The sequence below is a fragment of the Sciurus vulgaris genome, assembly GCF_902686455.1.
Source record: "Sciurus vulgaris genome assembly, chromosome: 8".
In the NCBI taxonomy this organism is placed as follows: Eukaryota; Metazoa; Chordata; class Mammalia; order Rodentia; family Sciuridae; genus Sciurus; species Sciurus vulgaris.
This window is the reverse complement of record NC_136468.1, coordinates 78562035-78580413: the sequence shown is the minus strand read 5'-3', so window position 1 is coordinate 78580413 and position 18379 is coordinate 78562035. Positions and strand designations below refer to the sequence as shown.

Sequence of the window (18379 nt, the reverse complement as noted above, 5' to 3'; positions counted from 1 at the left end):
ATTAAGATAACATTAATAAAAATCATACACATGAGATTGTGTAGGTGAGGAAACTGACATTGTTAAAGATACAGATTATACACATATATCTAATTTTGTTTCATCCAAAAATTTATCTAAAGTGACAGTAGAGGGATTGTTTTAAAAGACATATTTCAATAAGGACAAACAGAACAGGAAATGAGATAACAGTAATATAATGTGGGAAGCTGAAAAGCATTTGTCAGGTGGTAACAGAATTATCAGAAATAAGACAGCCAAATTCTAATCAGAAAACAATCTGAAATATACCACAATGTTTTAAAAAGACTTAATAACTGGAAGTAAAAATGAAGAGGAGTGAATCGTACAAGCCTTATATCCTTGTCAACACTTATCTTCTTTGATAATAGCTATCCTAACAAGTATGAGCTGACTAAAAATATACTGTATGTTATCTTTTTCTTGTTTCAAGGATAAAATATCCTCTCTAACCTCTTTCCCTCCTTTTAACTTTTACTTTCAGTTATTGAGTCTTTTTAGAACATTGTGCTGTATCTCTCTCCTTGTCAAGGACACCTGTGTAAGAAGAGAGTCTATTCCTAGAGAATGTTCCCAGTCTACTACTAGGCAACTGAGCCTCTCTTACCACATCAGAAGACTGGAGGCTTCTTCTAAAGATGGAATAGTGCATAGTCCATGGACAGTTAGACACCAGGTAGAATTGAAGGTAGAGGGTCTGAAAAACAGGAGGATTAAGGGGATGCATGCACACCGAAAGCTGAGAACTCTCAGCCCTCTGCCCACAGCTTGGCTCCCAGAACATTGATGTTCAGACCTTTATCATTTGGGCAGAGGATTGAAAATGGTTTTTCTGGAGACTCCAACTATCAGAAGAGGAGATCCCAGTGTACTAATACCAGGGTTTTCCCCAAATCTGCCCAGTCAAACCACCTTACAATAAATCTCACAGCTGACAAGCTCCAACCACACATGCTCAGTACTTTCCATGGACATCTTAGACCTCCATCTTAATTGCAACCAGCTAGTAAAGTACATTTGAGGCAAAATTCTGATATAAAAAAGATTAAAAGAAATAAATGGAAACCAGATTAATTTAGAGAAAATAAATACAATGTAAACAGCAGCAGCAACACTGTTATTATTATGCTTGAAAAGATTAGGATACTTCATCCTTGAAACAAGGAAAAGATAACATAAATATATATTTTAATCAGCTCATACTTCTTAAGATAACTGTGATCAAATAAGATAACCATCAATAAGAAAATGGAGAAATTAGAACAGCCGCACACTGTTGGCAGGAATGTAAAATGGTGAAGCCACTGTAGAAGCTCCTCAAAAATTTAAAAATAGAATTACTACATGATCTAGTAATCCCACTTCTGGATATGTACCCCCAAAGAATTGAAATTAGGGTCCCAAAGAGTTGTCTGCATTCCATGTTAATTGAAGCATTATTCAAAGTAGCCAAGAGGTGGAAGTAACACAAATGTCTATCAAAAGATGAAGAGGATGAAGAAAATCTGTTATCTAAATATAATGGAATGTTATTCAGCCTTAAAAAAGAAGGCAATCCTACAGTTTTGGCAACATAGCTGGACCTGTGGGACATTATGTTAAGTAAAATAAGCCACTCCTTTAATAAACAAATACTATATGATTTCAGTTGTGAGGTATCTGAAGTTGTCAAACTGCTAGAAGCAGAGAGTAGAATAGTGGTTGCCAAGGACTGCAGGGAGGTGGGGAAATCTCAGATATAGAAGAGGAATGTGTTCTAAATCTGCTGTACAGTGTGGTGTCATGTGGTTAACAATGCGGAATGCTCACAAAAGAGGTGAAAGACCTCTGCAATGAGAACTACAGAACACTAAAGAAAGAAATTAAAGAAAACCTTAGAAGATGGAAAGATCTCCCATGTTCTTGGATAGGCAGAATTAATATTGTCAAAATGGCCATACTACCAAAAGTGCTATACAGATTCAATGCAATTCCAATTAAAATCTCAATGATGTACCTTACAGAAATAGAGCAAACAATTATGAAATTCATCTGGAAGAATAAGAAACCCAGAATAACTAAAGCAATCCTCAGCAGAAAGAGTAAAGCAGGGGGTATCACAATACCAGATCTTCAACTCTACTACAAAGCAATAGTAACAAAAATGGCATGGTATTGGTACCAAAATAGACAGGTAGATCAATGGTACAGAATAGAGGACATGGACACAAACCCAAATAAATACAATTTTCTCATACTAGACAAAGGGGCCAAAAATATGCAATGGAGAAAAGATAGCCTCTTCAACAAACGGTGCTGGGAAAACTGGAAATCCATATGCAACAGAATGAAATTAAACCCCTATCTCTCACCCTGCACAAAACTCAACTCAAAATGGATCAAGGACCTTGGAATCAGACCAGAGACCCTTCACCTTATAGAAGAAAAAGTAGGTCCAAATCTTCAACATGTCAGCTTAGGATCAGACTTCCTTAACAGAACTCCCATAGCACAAGAAATAAAAGCAAGAATCAATAACTGGGATAGATTCAAACTAAAAAGCTTTCTCTCAGCAAAGGAAACTATCAGTAATGTGAAGAGAGAGCCTACAGAGTGGGAGAAAATCTTGGCCACTCATACTTCAGATAGAGCACTAATTTTCAGAATCTATAAAGAACTCAAAAAACTCTACACCAAGAATACAAATAATCCATTCGACAAATGGGCTAAGGAAATGAACAGACACTTCACAGAAGAAGATGTACAAGCAATCAACAGATATATGAAAAAATGTTCAACATCTCTAGTAATAAGAGAAATGCAAAACAAAACTACCCTAAGATTCCATCTCACCCCAATTAGAATGGCGATTATCAAGAACACAAGCAACAATAGGTGTTGGCGAGGATATGGGGAAAAAGGTACACTCATACATTGCTGGTGGGGTTGCAAATTACTGCAGCCACTCTGGAAAGCAGTATGGAGATTCCTCAGAAAGCTTGAAATGGAACCACCATTTGACCCAGCTATCCCACTCCTTGGCCTATACCCAAAGGACTTAAAATCAGCATACTACAGAGATACAGCCACATCAATGTTCACAGCTGTTCAATTCACAATAGCCAGATTGTGGAACCAACCTAGATGTCCTTCAATTGATGAATGGATAAAGAAACTGTGGTATATCTATATCTATATAGATATATAGATATAGATATACAATGGAATATTACTCTGCCATAAAGAATGATAAAATTATGGCATTTGCAGGCAAATGGATGAAATTGGAGAATATCATGCTAAATGAGATAAGCCAATCTCAAAAAAACAAAGGAAGAATGATCTCAGTGATAAGCGGATGATGACACATAATGGGAGGTGGGAGGGGTTAGTGTTAGGGTTAGGGTTAGGTTTAGGGTTAGAGTTAGGGAGGGGGGCAAGAATGGAAGAAGTAAGGACTGTACAGAGGGAAAGGAGGGGTGGGAGGGGTGGGGGGGAGGGAAAAATAACAGAATGAATCAGACAACATTACCCTATGTAAATTTATGATTATACAAATGGTATGCCTTTACTACAAACAGAGAAACAACATGTATCCCATTTGTTTACAATATATATATATATAAATATATAGCTAACATACCCTGAAAAAAAAAAAAGAAAAAAAAAAAAAACAATGCGGAATGCATTTTAAAATGTATTAAGGTGAATCTCATGTTGTTTTCTTACCACAAAAAGAAACAAACAAAAGGGACATACAAAAGTGATACTAGGAATATTTTAGGGTGATTGATAAGTTTGTTACCTTGATTGTAGTAACTGCTTCATCAGTATATGCATATGTCCAAACTCGTCAAGTTGTATACATTAAACATGAAGTTTTTTTATGTATGAGTTGTGCCTCAAAAAAACTTGAAAATATATTCTTTAATATAACAACATAAAATTGCATAAAGGTAATATAAATACATTTTAATATGAAATATCATATTATATAAACATATAATTTTACTATTATAAAAGGATAATATAAAAATAAACACAGAAGCCAGGCACAGTGACACACACCTATAATCCCAGTGGTACTGGAGGCTGAGACAGGAGAATTGTGGCTTCAAAGTCAGTCTCAGCAACTTAGTGAGGCCCTAAGCAACTTAGCAAGACTTGTCTCAAAATAAAATATAAAAAAGGACTGGGGAGTGGCTCAGTGGTAAAGCACTGGTGGGTTCGATCCCCCATACCAAAATAAATAAACAAACAAACATACAAACAAAGAAAAAAGAGCCTTTGAAAAATAAAAACCTGAGAGCAGATGTTAGGAACGTGTTATGTCCTGTTAAGAGGGTTGGAAGAGAAAGTTGGAGAACTCCTCCAAAAAGTAGAAGAAAATGACAAAGAAACCAAAATAAAATTTTTAAAAATGAGAAAACAAAAGAAAGTTTGAGAACAATTTCAGTGTTTAACATGTACATATAGTTTCAGGAACAAAGAACTGTAGCCATAGAAGAGGAAGAAATCAAAATCCCCCAAGCAAATATCCCAAAATTAAAAGACATGAGTTTCCAGATAGAAATTTTCCCCAATCCAACCCAGTGGATGATAAACTTGAACCAATGCACACTATTGTGAAATGTCAGAACACTGAGAACAAAGACAAGAAAATTTGAAAATTTGAGCCTCCAAAGAGAACACACACACACACACACACACACACACACACACACACACATTCAAGGATCTGGACTCAGATGGCTTCACATGCTTCAACAGCTACACTGAAAATTAGAAGACGAGGGAGAGGTGTTTTGTTGTCAATCTAGAATTCTATTAGTTAAACAAGCCAAAATATTGGTTCGAATGTGAGAACTGAATAAACACAAGTACAAGCCTGCACAACCTTAAAAAGTTTATCACCTTCACTCCTTTCTCAGGAAGACACTGGAGTCTGTGCTCTGGGGGGAAGAAAAAAGATATGCAGTGTAAGAAAGAGATGAGCCAAGGACATGCCCAGGGTGGTGATGAAGGGTGATTGTAGTTGCACATGTCACACAGGACAAGCAGTCCAGAGCAAGTCACAAGGCCTGGGCAGAAAATGAAAGTAGGGCTAGATTTGTGGCTCAGTGGTAGGGTGCTTGCTTAGCATGTATGAGGCCCTGGGTTCAATCATCAGCACCAAAAGAATAAAAATAAAAATAAAAATAATAATAATAATAAAATATATTAAGTAGCTTTGGTCAATTAACAGTTCAGATTGAATAAGTAGGAATAGCAGCTTAAAAATGTATTCAATCGCTAGGGCTGCCATAGTAAACATGATAGAACAGTTGGCTTAATCAGCAGGAAAATTTTCCTTACAGTTCTGGAAGCTGAAAGTCCCTGATCAACAATTTATTGAAAGAATTGGGCTTCACTCTGGTGCCTCTCCGCTTGGCTTGTAGATGACAACCTGCTAGTGCCCTCTCATGATCTTCTCTCTGTATTGGGTACATGACTAGTATCTCTTTCTGTGCCCTAATCTCTTCTTTTTATAGACACTGTCAGATTAGGGCCCAGGCTTATTAATTTTAACTTAATTCTTCTCTAAATACACAAGCTCCATACACAGTCACAATCTAAGGTACTAGAAATGAGGACTTCAACATCTAAATTTAGGGGGCGGGGAGGACACAATTCAGCCTGTGACAAAAATCAAATTAAAAAAAAAATACCCAGACAAATATAAACTCCAGGGAATCAGAGGAAATGCAATAAAGGAAACATAGAGCATAATACATGGTTTAGTTCTGAAAAGCATACTTTGTCATAACAATATAACCAGCGAATATTGATTTAACTCAAATTACAATACAACCACATCAGGAGACTGGAGAATGGAAAGTATGCATGAGTGTGGTAGAAGTGGAGACAAGAAAGAATTAGATCCTCATCTTCTTCAGTGAGAACAAGATAGCTATTGTGTAAAAGAGAAAAAAATCAAGTAGTAGCAACACTTGCATGTGATTTAGAGAAATGCTGATAGATAACAAAGTATCACTTAAAGGAATCGAAAGTTGTTGCATCTAAAGAAAGACAAATGGAGGCAAAGCATGTGGGACTACTGTCAACTTGTAGAACTAGCTAATTCTTTAAATTATCATATATGCATAAATTTTTCTGTTGAAAGAAGAACTATCTCTTTTTTTAAGAGCAGGGAAATAGGATCCTAATATTTATCCTGTGACTACTGTTTGTGAGTTCCTTGGATTAGTACTTCACATATGCCATCTCATTTCTTTTTCATGACAATGAAAAGAATAAATATGCCATATTACACAAGAGGAAACAACTCTAAAGAGATGATGTGATTTGCTAAATACTGTTAGCTGACAGAATCAGAGCCATTCCTGAACCCACCATTCATTATGCATTTATTAAATAACTACTCTCATCCGGGTGTTCTGACAGGAATCATTAAGGAAAATGTTGGTGCTATTCCTTTCATTTCAACTTCCTAAACATTACTTAATAAAATTTGGGAGACACTTGTCAGATTTTTTGAATGCCTAGCATCTAAACTTCCTTTCCATAATTCAAGATATTCCCCACTCAGTGAATGTTGGTAGGAATCAGAACTTACTCCCCATTGGACAAGGTATTTGTTTTCCCATTTCAGGGCATTCACAGGGCCTAGACTAAGACAATCCAGTGCACCCACTCTGAACTTCAAATCAAGAAAGGGTAAGGCAAAGCGGTTGAGACCGTTGGAGTTAATTCTGGTGGTGGCTGGGAGAGCCCTGGAAATGATGGCAGTGGTGACAGTGGGTGTGTTCAGTGGCCAGTGCTAGCGGCACCAACAGTGCAAGCTGGGGCTTTTGTTGTGGACTGGCAAGTCAATAGTGTTTGTGGAAACTGGTTCTATGACATCATTGTGACCACACCCTTTGATTCTGAGTATTTTCTGAACTTGATTCTTGAACTCCATAATATCTATCCAATATCTTTTCAATTAATAATTGTTCTGCTTAAAGCAGCAGAAGCATGCTTCTGCCCATCACCTGAACAAATGTTTATGCAAAGAAAAGTTTCTAGCTATGATTCAAATAAACAGACTGTAACATTTCCAAATGAACAAAAGTACCAGGCAAAAAATTACCAGATTAGTCTCTTCACATTTATAATTGATGTCCAATTACATGCCATTTGTGATTTACTGACAAAATGGGATTATTGTATTTATGAGAAAATATCAGAGGTTTTACTCATTCTTACATTCAACACTGTAGGGTAGTTTATGTTCAATTTTCTCTGCTAAGTTCTGAGGGCATAGCAGTGAATAAAAAAGAAAAACAATTCCTGCCTTTGTTGTAGTAGGGTGAGATTAAATAAACAACACATACAATAAGTAAAATGCATGTTATAAGTTGCTAAGTGCTGTGGGAAGAAATAAAGCCTGGAGATCAGTCTGTGGAGGCAGTGCTGCATTTTAATGAGGTGGATCAGGTCTGCCTCCCAGAGGAGTTATTTTAAATGACTCACTGAAGGAGGAGTGGGGCCTGTGGAGAAGCACTAGGGGACAAACCAGCGCCTGAATCCACAGACAGTAAGGTGCCCAGGGTGACTGGATAGAGCCAGCCAGGGACAGATCATAGGTGATGAGGACAGAGAGATAGCCAGGATCACACTTGTGTAGGACCCTGTAGGTTACTGTCAAAACATTCCTAAAAGTAACAGGGAATCACCCAGGGTTTTGAGTAGAAGCCTGGAATGTTTTCACTTAGGTTTTCACAATCACATTTTTTTGTCATATTGGGTGATTCTTGGCAGAGGGATGTGTGTGTGTGTGTGTGTGTGTGTGTGTGTGTGTGTGTGTGAGAGAGAGAGAGAGAGAGATTTTAGCCCCAGGGAGTTTTTGACAATGTCTGAGAATATTTTGGGTAAATGTTCTAGGGTTGGAGAACCTCCTGGAAAATCATAGGTAGAGGCCAGGGATGCTACTAAATATCCTAAAATGCACAAGACAGCTCCCACCACCTGGAATTACACAGTTCAAGTATCAAGGAGTATCAAGTTTGGAAAATTCTAGAGGGAAGGACCACAGATTAGTGTGGAGAGCAGGTTGTGCCCTGCTTGATTACCCTGTTTTATAAAGCTAGTAGTTTGCCATGAGTTACTCTATTTTTGAGTAAAAGCCCTAAGGTAGAATGACTCCAAACCTTGTTTGTACAAATAAATAACCACCATTTATCCATGACAACCCAAAAGCACAAAATGATAATTTATTCATGTGAATGAAAACTTAACATTAAATTCAAATAGGAGCACGTGGACACTTGGGCATATCAAATCATATCAGAAACACCAGACATAGGAGCTTATCAATCTCACCAGAGGGAGACTCCTTACCTAACACCCATAAAAAAAAAAAAAAAAAAAAAAAGAATATCCCACAACTGGACACAGCTGCACATTGATCCTGTCACCTGGTCATTTATTATGAAACTGGCTCAGAAAAATTGCCACAGAATTGAAATTCTTTTTTTTTTTTTTTTTTTTTTTTGGTACTAGAGATTTAAATTTATATAAACTTTAAATATGAGTTGGAGAGAATTTAATAATTGCACTGAATTATATAGAAGGAAAAAGAAAAAAATTCAATATACTTTCAGGATTCCTTGGCTCACTTTTGTGATGTTCCTATCCTATAAATTAAAATAGTACATTCATTTCTTAGTTTAAAATATGTATAGTGTTTAAAGATAAAATCTGCAGTTTAAAACATTCAGAAATAACTATTTTTATCTAGTACAAACAGACTTTCATTCTCATGTGTTTCCCTCTCATTTCCAAGTTACTAAAATTTTTGTATATGTTCTTTCCAAAAATAGATTATATTTCTTGGTTAAATCATGAGTAGATATATATCAGACATACCCACAAATTTCAAAACTATCCATGGAAGGTTTATTTTGGTAATATATGTTGAGCTTACTTTTTCTAGGAAGTTTTAAATATATTTTAAGAACATAATTCTTTCAGCAAAATTGACATAGCAATATAATAAATGTTTCCCTGAGGTAACAGAAATGTGTAAGAGCACAAATTATATGAAATGCATGTGGTTCATTTTGTTCTTTAATAACTCTTATACTCTACCATAGGGTTTGTGTGCTTTTAATCACTTTTTTATAAAAGGTAAGTTGTGTGCAAATAAACAAATAAATATGTATAAATAAACAATGCACAAATAAATCTGATTGAGGGAGTCAAACAAATTCTACCATATAAAGCGTGTTGTAAAATTCCTAGGGAAAAAGTACAGCAGCCTTCCTAATCCACGTGTGTTTTTACTTTTCTTAGTTTCAGGTACCTACTATCAACCACAGTCTGAAAATATTAAATGCAAAATCCCAGAAATAAACAATTCATAAGTTTTAAGTCACACACCATTCTGTGAAGCTTGTTGAAATCTCACACTGTCTTGCTTCATCCTGCCAGGGATGTGAATCATCCTTTGTTCAGCAAACTCATATGATAGATACCACCTCCCTGCCCACCACCAAAAAAAAGTCAGTAGGCCTTTTGGTTATCATATCAACTGCCACAGTATCATAGAACTTATGTTCAAGAAACCTTTATTTGACCTCACAGTGGCCCCAAAGGGCAGGAGAAGTGATGCAAGCTATTTGGATATGTCCAAGAGAAAACATAAAGTTCTTCCTTTGAATGAAAATGTGGAAGTACAATAAAATATTTAGGAGCAAAAAAGAAACCACATTCACATAATTATTTATTATAGCACATTGTTATAACTGTTTTATTATTGTTGTTAATCTCTTACTATGTCTAATATATAAATTAAATTTTATCTCATACATAATATATGTATATATATGTATATTTATATATATATATATATGAAAAACATACTATATATAGGGTTTGGTATTGTCCATAGTTTCAGGCATCCCTGAGACAGGGGGTTCTTGGATTGTATTTCCCACTGTTAAGGTAAGATTATACTATACTACCATTAAAAGAATTCTTTATCAAATATTTAAAACAGCACATTAAAATAATTACTTCTATTTTCAAATTATGATCTTTCCTAAAGCAATCTTATTCTTTTTGTTTATTTATTTAGTTTTTTGGAAATAAAGTCTTGCCATGTTGTCCATGTTGACCTTGAACTTGTGGGTTCAGGCAATCTTCCTGTCTCAGCCTCCTAAGTACCTAGGACTACAGGTGCACACCATTGGAGCCAGCTAGCAATCTTATTCTAGCCCGACCATTCTCTCGTCAGATAGTAAGAGCGATGTTATTATAAATGTTTCAGTTATTCTTTAGATGATGAAAAGGAAGATATTTAATTTAAAGTGAATTTGTAAAATTTGTTAAAATTAGGTTTTTTTGCACAACAGAAACCTAGCTTCCACTTTGAATAGTTGCTTGGTGAGGTGTTATACAAGTTTTCATCAAATGCTTATCTTAACCTGAGACAAAATAAAATATACCAAAGTACTGCTGTACTTTCAGAATTAGAAAGATACTAACAAGTAGTACCATTATTAGGAATATAGAACTCAATATCAGAAATCCCTAAAAGAAAATTTTTGAAGTAATGAGGCAAAATAGGAAAGATCATATCACCTAGATTGCCTGTCTGAACCAAACCCATCTTTGCATGAGAGGTCAGAAAGAAGAGACTGTGCATCTAAAATTTCCTTGTTCAGATGATGAGACAAGAAAGGGAGTCTTCAGAAAGCCTCAGTTAATATGCACCTCAAAACAGTTATCTCCCTAATTATATCAGGGGACATTAGGAAAACACAATCCCCAAAGGAAGCAAATACAGTACTAATAAAAAGCTGTGAAGTATGAGGAGGAAATAAGCCACGCAAAGAACCCAGAGTTTCTAGAGGAGATCTAGTAGGCTGGAACAGAGGAGATCCTTAGAAACAAACCTGGGTCTACCTCATCATCTATTCCAGGTTCAGATGAGAAGGTCAAGTTTTGACAACAACTAGATAATGTTTGGAAGAAGTAGGTATCTTTCTACCATGCTAGGCTCCCAAATTGCCAGACTACATTCATTGCCTCCAGTGACTATTGCATTCTCTCATTTTAGGCAAATTGCAAATATGATGTCCTCACCAGGAACATAGTCACTCCTGTATGCTTCTCCTAATTCTGTCACTACATTGGGGACCATCACATTTATTCTGTCAGGAGTCTAATGGGAGTAAAAAATAAGCAGTATCAATTAGGATGCTTGGACTCCAGGTGACTTCTAAGATCAATTCAAACCAGCACATAAGATAAGAGCTCTTATTTATCATCTCACCCATTAGGAAGTTCAGATGTCATGAGCGCCTCAATCTTGCCATCTCCATGATTCTCTGGGTTTTTCTGTATGTTTGATTCATTAAGTTGGTAGTATAGCTCCTGCCTTCACATCCAGGTAAGAAAACAAGCAGAGAAAACAGGAATTTCTCTTCTTGTCCTCTCTTTTAGGAATAAAGAAACCTCTCCCGGAAGCCGCCCAGCAGATGTGCCTTTAAGTCCCCATCCTAATTGGGTTACAAACCCTTCATTGACTAGTTCAGCCCCTGACAAGGAGGAGGGGATTATCCCGGTTGGCTTAGACAGTGCAGGATCCACCCCTGGATCTGAATGGGGCCACCTACTGGAATGAAATGGAGGAAGAGTATGTTCCAAAACCCAAACCCAGATTTTGTTGGATAGGAAAAAGGAGAAGATGGATATTGAGTGGACAACCACTAATGTCTTCATAGACCTCAGTAAATATTGTAGATTGAATAAGTGAATAAACAAATAAAGATGTCTTCACTTCATTTGACTGTGCCTTATTTTTTCTAAATAGAGTTCTAAAGATGTTCACTAATGTAAGAATGATGCTGGTCACAAATTCAGATGGTTCTTCACAAAATGTTATAATTCTAAATATTTATTTTCATATGTCAATGTTAATGTTGTTCAACACAATTCTCCAGACTATTTTACAGTGGCATAGTATATTCCAGGTGGTCAACCTAGTGCAATCTGGGTTTTGAAGAAAATAAATAATCAACATTTTACATGTGAACTTTGATTTAGCACCATAATATCTAATATGCATGTTAAGAGTTTGGGAATATGAATGCTGAGGCAGTTTAGCACTTAGTCAATTATCAATCAATAAGAAAACTCACATAAGCCTATTTTCTTATCTCACTTAAAATCTGCTTTAGGTGTGATATCTTTTTAGTGTTATATGGACTACACGAATCTGTCTTAAAGAACAAAGTAAGTGATGGTGATTATAGAAATAATATAGTTAATTTGTTATGCATATAATGAATTATATATATATATATATACAAACATACACACATATATATATATAAAATCAAACACAAGAAAGAAATTCAGTCTCTTCTTGTATCCCCTTCCTACACCATCCCCTTAAAAAACAAAAGAACAAAATAGTTGTAGAGTTCACAATCTTTCCTATGTGCATAATTCATCTGCAGTTCAACTGTCTGAAAATCTAATGAGTGGTTGGAAGTCAGACAATATCCACTCCCAGAAAGTAAAAAATATTACTAAGCCCCTCTTTGTACCTCTCCTTGTAGACATAATGCCAACATTTGTACATGTTATTTCTTTCAAAATTGAATACCACTGAACACCGCAAGGAGCACACTCTGAAAACAAAGATGAGTCATTTTTGCCATGCCTGATGATTCCCATCTTTTTCTAATCAGAGGTTTCATGCTATGACCCAGAATAATTTTTGGCAGAGTGTTAGAAAAGTTTTGAACTTCTATATCCTTAGGTGGTATATGCACTTTCCATTTCAGTTAGCTGCCTGGGCCTTGAAGTTATTTGTGTTTGTTCCCCTAGAAATTACTTCAACTTATGAGATTTATGCTTATAGTTAATACTAGAAACACTTTCATTTTCCATTTTCCGTTGTTTGATTAAAAAAGGCAATGAAGTAGTCAAACATTTTCGTAAACTTAGGTGCTTAAAGATTCAATCTGGAATTGGTCATGAAGGCAGATTATTGCTGGAAATAATTATTTTATCAGCTGGTGTTGGGAAGTCTAAGTTCAAAATGCTAAAATTGAGTTATCAACATATAATGAACAAAGTATAAGCTTGGAAAGCCGTATTTTTTAAAGTTGAAAACCTCATGACTAATTAACTATAACAAATTTTTAGGTCTGAATTGTAGTTGAATCTTGTTCTTTTGCTTAGAAAGAGCTTGGAGCCCCACACTTAGGTCTCCATGATGAGGGACAGGGTAAAAGGAAACTTCTACCTAAACCCTAGCCTTCAAGAGAAATCTCAAGGGCCACACTGTGACTTTGAGGCCTCCACCCTGCAGGTGAATGCATGGTGGGCTGGTGCCTGATTGTTCTCAAGGAAGCTAAATTGGTTTGGTAGCAACTGGGTGCATTGACCCTCTTGGACACTGAATGCAAAACCAGCAGTTTGTGTCTTTGAAGGTAGATGCAGGAGTACTACAGGAATGCTGACTAGGAACACGTAACAAGGGATTCTGCCCAAGGGCATAGTTTTCTAGAGTCTGGAAACCCTCAGTTGCCAGTAGCATTGGAATAAAGATGAGGTCAGCTCAGGAGTGACCAGTGAAGAGGAATTAGTGTTGGAGAGGTCTAACAGGCAGGCCACTGAATAATCTACAAAGAGGAGTCAGCTTGAGCATTTGCTAGTACTAGAGGAAAGAACCTTGCTTCTCCCTTCCCTTTCTTCAATCTCCACACTGCTAACTCCATACCAAACCTGGAGAAGACTGGGGTAGAAGTGATGGGAGAGGAAAACTGCCAATCACACCTTCCTATTTAATGAGGCAGATGGATGTCGGCTGTCAGTCCTAGCTAGGTCAGAGAGTGAGTGTGTATGTGTGTGTTTGTGTGTGGTGGGTGTGTGTGTGTGAGAGAAAGAGGGAGAGAGAGAGAGAGAGAGAGAGATATTTGTGGATGAAAGACAGTTTATTAATGTATTCCCATTTATGAACTGAAATTATGCCTATGACCAAATAGACTGTAAGATTTTGTATTACATGGGAGAGGAAACATGAGATTATCTAAGTTTTTTCTTTGTTTTTCCAGGATCCAGGAAAGGAAGACATTCTACTGAACATAAAACATGAGAGATAGACATAAAACTGCATTCTGATAGAATCTTACAGATTGCCTTTATTCAATATATCATATATACATATAATCGATATATAGATTCTTGATACTTAGGTACCAGATATATATGTTATATATAGATTCCTTACCTAAGTTTAAATTTTAGAAAATATTTTAATTTTATAAAATATTAAAACTTTTAAATATTAGCTCCATTAAAACATGAAAGATAACTTAAAATATAATACTACCTTATTATGATGAAGCCATAAGTATTTTAATTTTTTAAATCTAGATAGATCAATGACATCTGTCAGTTCCCTGGAAAGAAAAAAAAATGTGAATATTAGCAACAATGAATTTGCTCATAGGTAAAGCTGGTCATAGAGTTAGTATGGTTTGGGAGTAACCAGAAAGGTCTCTCTTTCTGTCCTTACAAAATTGTAGGCATACTTTCCTGCTAATTTCTGAAATTCCATCATTATAACTTCATCCATTTGGATAAGATTTGTCAGCTAGTTGAAGCTAATACATACTTAAAGAGAGATTTTTATAACAGTAGAAATTTGCACTTCATCATGACTGAATTTACTGAAACCTTAGTTCAAAACAGATTTTACTGGGGAGAGGACAGAGGAAAAAGAAACAGAAGATATCGGACTTTCAAGTGAATGTGGAAACAATTGGCTCCTGCTTTGGTCTTGTCTGCACTTCAGGGTTGGTTCTGATCTTGGCAGACTGCAGGCTGGGCTTAGATGAAATTGCAGGATACCAAAGGACAGACGTTGAGCAGAGCACTTTATTGTTTAATTATAGTTTCAATATGTTACCTTCCCTTCTTGCACCGTGTGGGACTCCAGCTATCCAAGTGGCCCTGGTCTTTGTTGGTGATGCAACTCATTTAACAAAGGAGCAGGTGATAGGTGGGCAGAGGGACCTGACAGAAAAGAGGGCAATGACTCTGAGGTCATTTGACAGCCCTGGCCTGGAGTTTTCAGTTCGTTTTTATTTCTCAGAGCAGAAATTATAGGTCTCAAGTATGTCTTTTTTGTCATTCAAACACTAACAAAGCACATACTGTTTTATCAAATACTTATAGAGCATATAAGAGCCAGGCATTTATGAAAGAACTTCAACAATACTAATGTTACTAATGTTAATTATTATATATTAACTCATGGTAAATCTTTTTTTTTTTTTTTTTTTTTTTTTTTTTTTTTTTTTTTTTGTCTTACGGACTGAACCCAGGGCTAGGCATGCACTTTACCAATGAACTGTATCATCAACCCTATTCTCACAATTATTTTTAAACTCAAAACTCTGCAGGACCAAAATTTTCCTAATTTTTATGAAAACGTATATATTTTTAAAACCTTTGCCAACAATATTTCTAAACAAAATAAATTTTTCTTTCCAACTTTTGGCATCAAGGTTTCAAACCTAAGAAAAGCTGAAGGAGTGGGTCCATGAACACTTGTAGAACTTTCATAATTTTTAATATAGTGCCATATTTTTGCTTGTTCTAATCATCTAACACACACCCATACTTATAGATGGGTAATTTTCTTGATGAAGCATTTGAAAGTAAGGAGCAGTTTTATTAATGCAGGTTTCTCACTCCTAATAGTTTAGTACACATTTCCTTAAATCTGGACATTCTTCTGCAAAATCTCAATAATATTATTACACCTAAAAAGATCGAATGTAATCCAATAATGTCATCTAATCTATCATTCATACTCAAATTTCTCCCATTAACCAATATATCTTTAATAATGTTTGTTTAAATCCAAAATCTCATCAACATTCATTACTTGCATTCAGGTGCCTTAACCATTTAGTTCTTTTAAGTTTAGATTAGTCACCTTCTGCCCTTTTTTGACCTTTGGAAAAGTCTGTCACAGTTGTCTGATAGAACACATCACATTCTTGATTTATCTTGTCATCTCCTCATGATGAAGCTCAAGATAGATTACTTCTCAGTTACGTCAGTTGTTAATTACTACATCACTCCTGGAGACAAGTGATATCAATTTGTCCCACTCTTGAGAAAGCTAAGTTTAGTCACTTGTTTAAGGTGCTATCTGCTAGTTCCATTTTAAAATTGAAAAGTAGTACATGGGACCAAACTATAATCCCACATGTCTATCTTGTTCCCCAAGCAACTCTTTACTCAATTGTTTCAGATTCAACTGATGTTACCAGAATCGATAGTTTTTTTTTCTTTTATTATAAAATTTCAGTTTTTATAGTGTTCTCATTGTTTTTACATGTATTAACTGTTATTCTTCTGATAAGAGCATGCCCCTTTCCCTTTTTTTCAGTGCTAGGGTTTGGACCCGGACCTTCTGCATGTAAGACAATCGCTCTACCACAGAGCTACATCCCCAGCCCTTCCTCTTCTATCATTCATTCTCTTACACATCCTCTCTGGATTTAAAGAGCTTTGTAAAAAATTCTTTGTCAGTGTTTTTAAAAAATTCTCTAATCACCCAGGCTGAAGGCTTTCAAGCAAACTCCTATGTCTTTTTGACATGTACTATGGTCTTGGAGCACTTCCCTGGCACAGTAGAATATCCCAGGTTCCTCCAAAGCAACTTTCAGTGGGAAATTTGCACACTTAAGACATACTCTTTATGTAGACCTGTAACTAATTTCTGGGAGAGAGCTCTTACCTCAGTGCACCTTAGCTATTGCATTGGGCAATAATGATAGTGTGTTAATTTCACCTCTTTCCACAACAAATAATAATACAAGCATTACACGGTTGCTCCAAAGGATCTCAAGCCTCCTTTAGAGAACTGACTATAAAATTCATTTTAATACATTAGCACTTTAAGATATTAACTGTGTCATTTTAATACATTAGCACTTTAAGATATTAAATGTGTCAAGTTGTTATTAATTTTTTTGTGGTACTAGGTATTTGAACTCAGGGGCCCTTTACCACTGACCTATATATATATATCCCCAGCCCTTTTTATATTTTAGTTTGAGAGAGGGTCTTACTAATTTGCTGAAGCTAGAACTCGCAATTCTCCTGCCTCAACCTCCCAAGTCTCTGGCATTACAGGTGTCCACCACCATGCCCAGCTTGCTATTAATTTTCTTGTACTAGTAATATCAATGTTGAATTTCCAGCTATTATATGACATAATAAAGTGATTCACTTTTTAAGAGTACTTTAACTCTTTCAAGTTGGAAAGGTTTATTCTGCATATAACCTGTCCTAAATCAATAATGAGCTGTTACATTTTAAGAAGAGGCCAACAGAAGACAAGAAGAGGTAGTTTTCCTGCTAAAGATGGCCATGAATCATACTGACAATAACCTATCAACACATGTCATGGTGTGTGTTTTCTGTAATTACTCAAGGAGATTTTGATACGATGCTTTCCATTTTCCAGGAGCAAATAACACAGTTCACCTAATTTATTGGCCTCTGGATTATGAAATATTTTTTGTCCCCAGCTGTATTAAATGGTAATTTAGTATTCTTAGGATATAAAAAATGCTGCTTTTCACACAAGAAAATCACCAATTACTCACATTCAGAGGATGGATATTTCTTATTTTTCTAGTGTTTCAAAGCTATTCTTTTTATCTACTTACCCTAGTGATCAACAATTAACAGTTGTCAAAATTGTGAAAGGTTAAAGATGCAATCTTTGGACTACATGAATTATTTATCTTTATTGTAAAACTAACTAATCTATACAAAGGCTGAAAACATGACCATGTGTCAGAAATCTCTACTGTGTTTTCCATTCTACAACAGGTGTGTTTTAAAGATTTCAAATTGGTCGCCTCTTTATTCCCTTACTACCAAAAGATTTAGGGCCACTATAAAGATAAATAAATTTTTCCTATACTGATAAATTAAAAATAAGTATTCAATTATAACAAAAGAAATGTTTATTAATAAAATATTTCCTCAAATCACCAGAGATAAAGTGATTTAGTTTATTGATAAAATAGGATATTTTCTTTACAAAAAAGGTGAGTTTTACTCATGTTTACATATTAGTAAAGTATGTGAAGCCTATTTTTAAATAACACATAGAATTTGCAGGCATTAAAGATCATGAAGGGGAGCTAGGTGCAGTGGCATGTGCCTATAATCCCAGTGATTCAGCAGACTGAGATAGAAGGATTGCAAGTTTTAGGCCAACCTGGGCAACTTAGCAAGACCCTGCCACAAAATAAAATATAAAAAAGCTGGGTAGTGTAGCTCAGTG

The 18379-nt window shown here is 35.6% G+C and overlaps 1 protein-coding gene across 1 annotated transcript in view; it reads right to left on the bottom strand.

Moving 5' to 3' along the window:
- The window catches only part of LRRC72 (leucine rich repeat containing 72), a gene marked incomplete at its 5' end in the record, with an annotated part of 60121 nt that overhangs the window by 25769 nt on the left and 15973 nt on the right, over positions 1–18379 (bottom strand). Inside the window, one exon of the mRNA XM_079150383.1 lies at positions 14393–14462. Within this exon, the coding sequence (XP_079006509.1) occupies positions 14393–14462 (70 nt within the window). The remainder of the gene's footprint in view (positions 1–14392; positions 14463–18379) is intronic.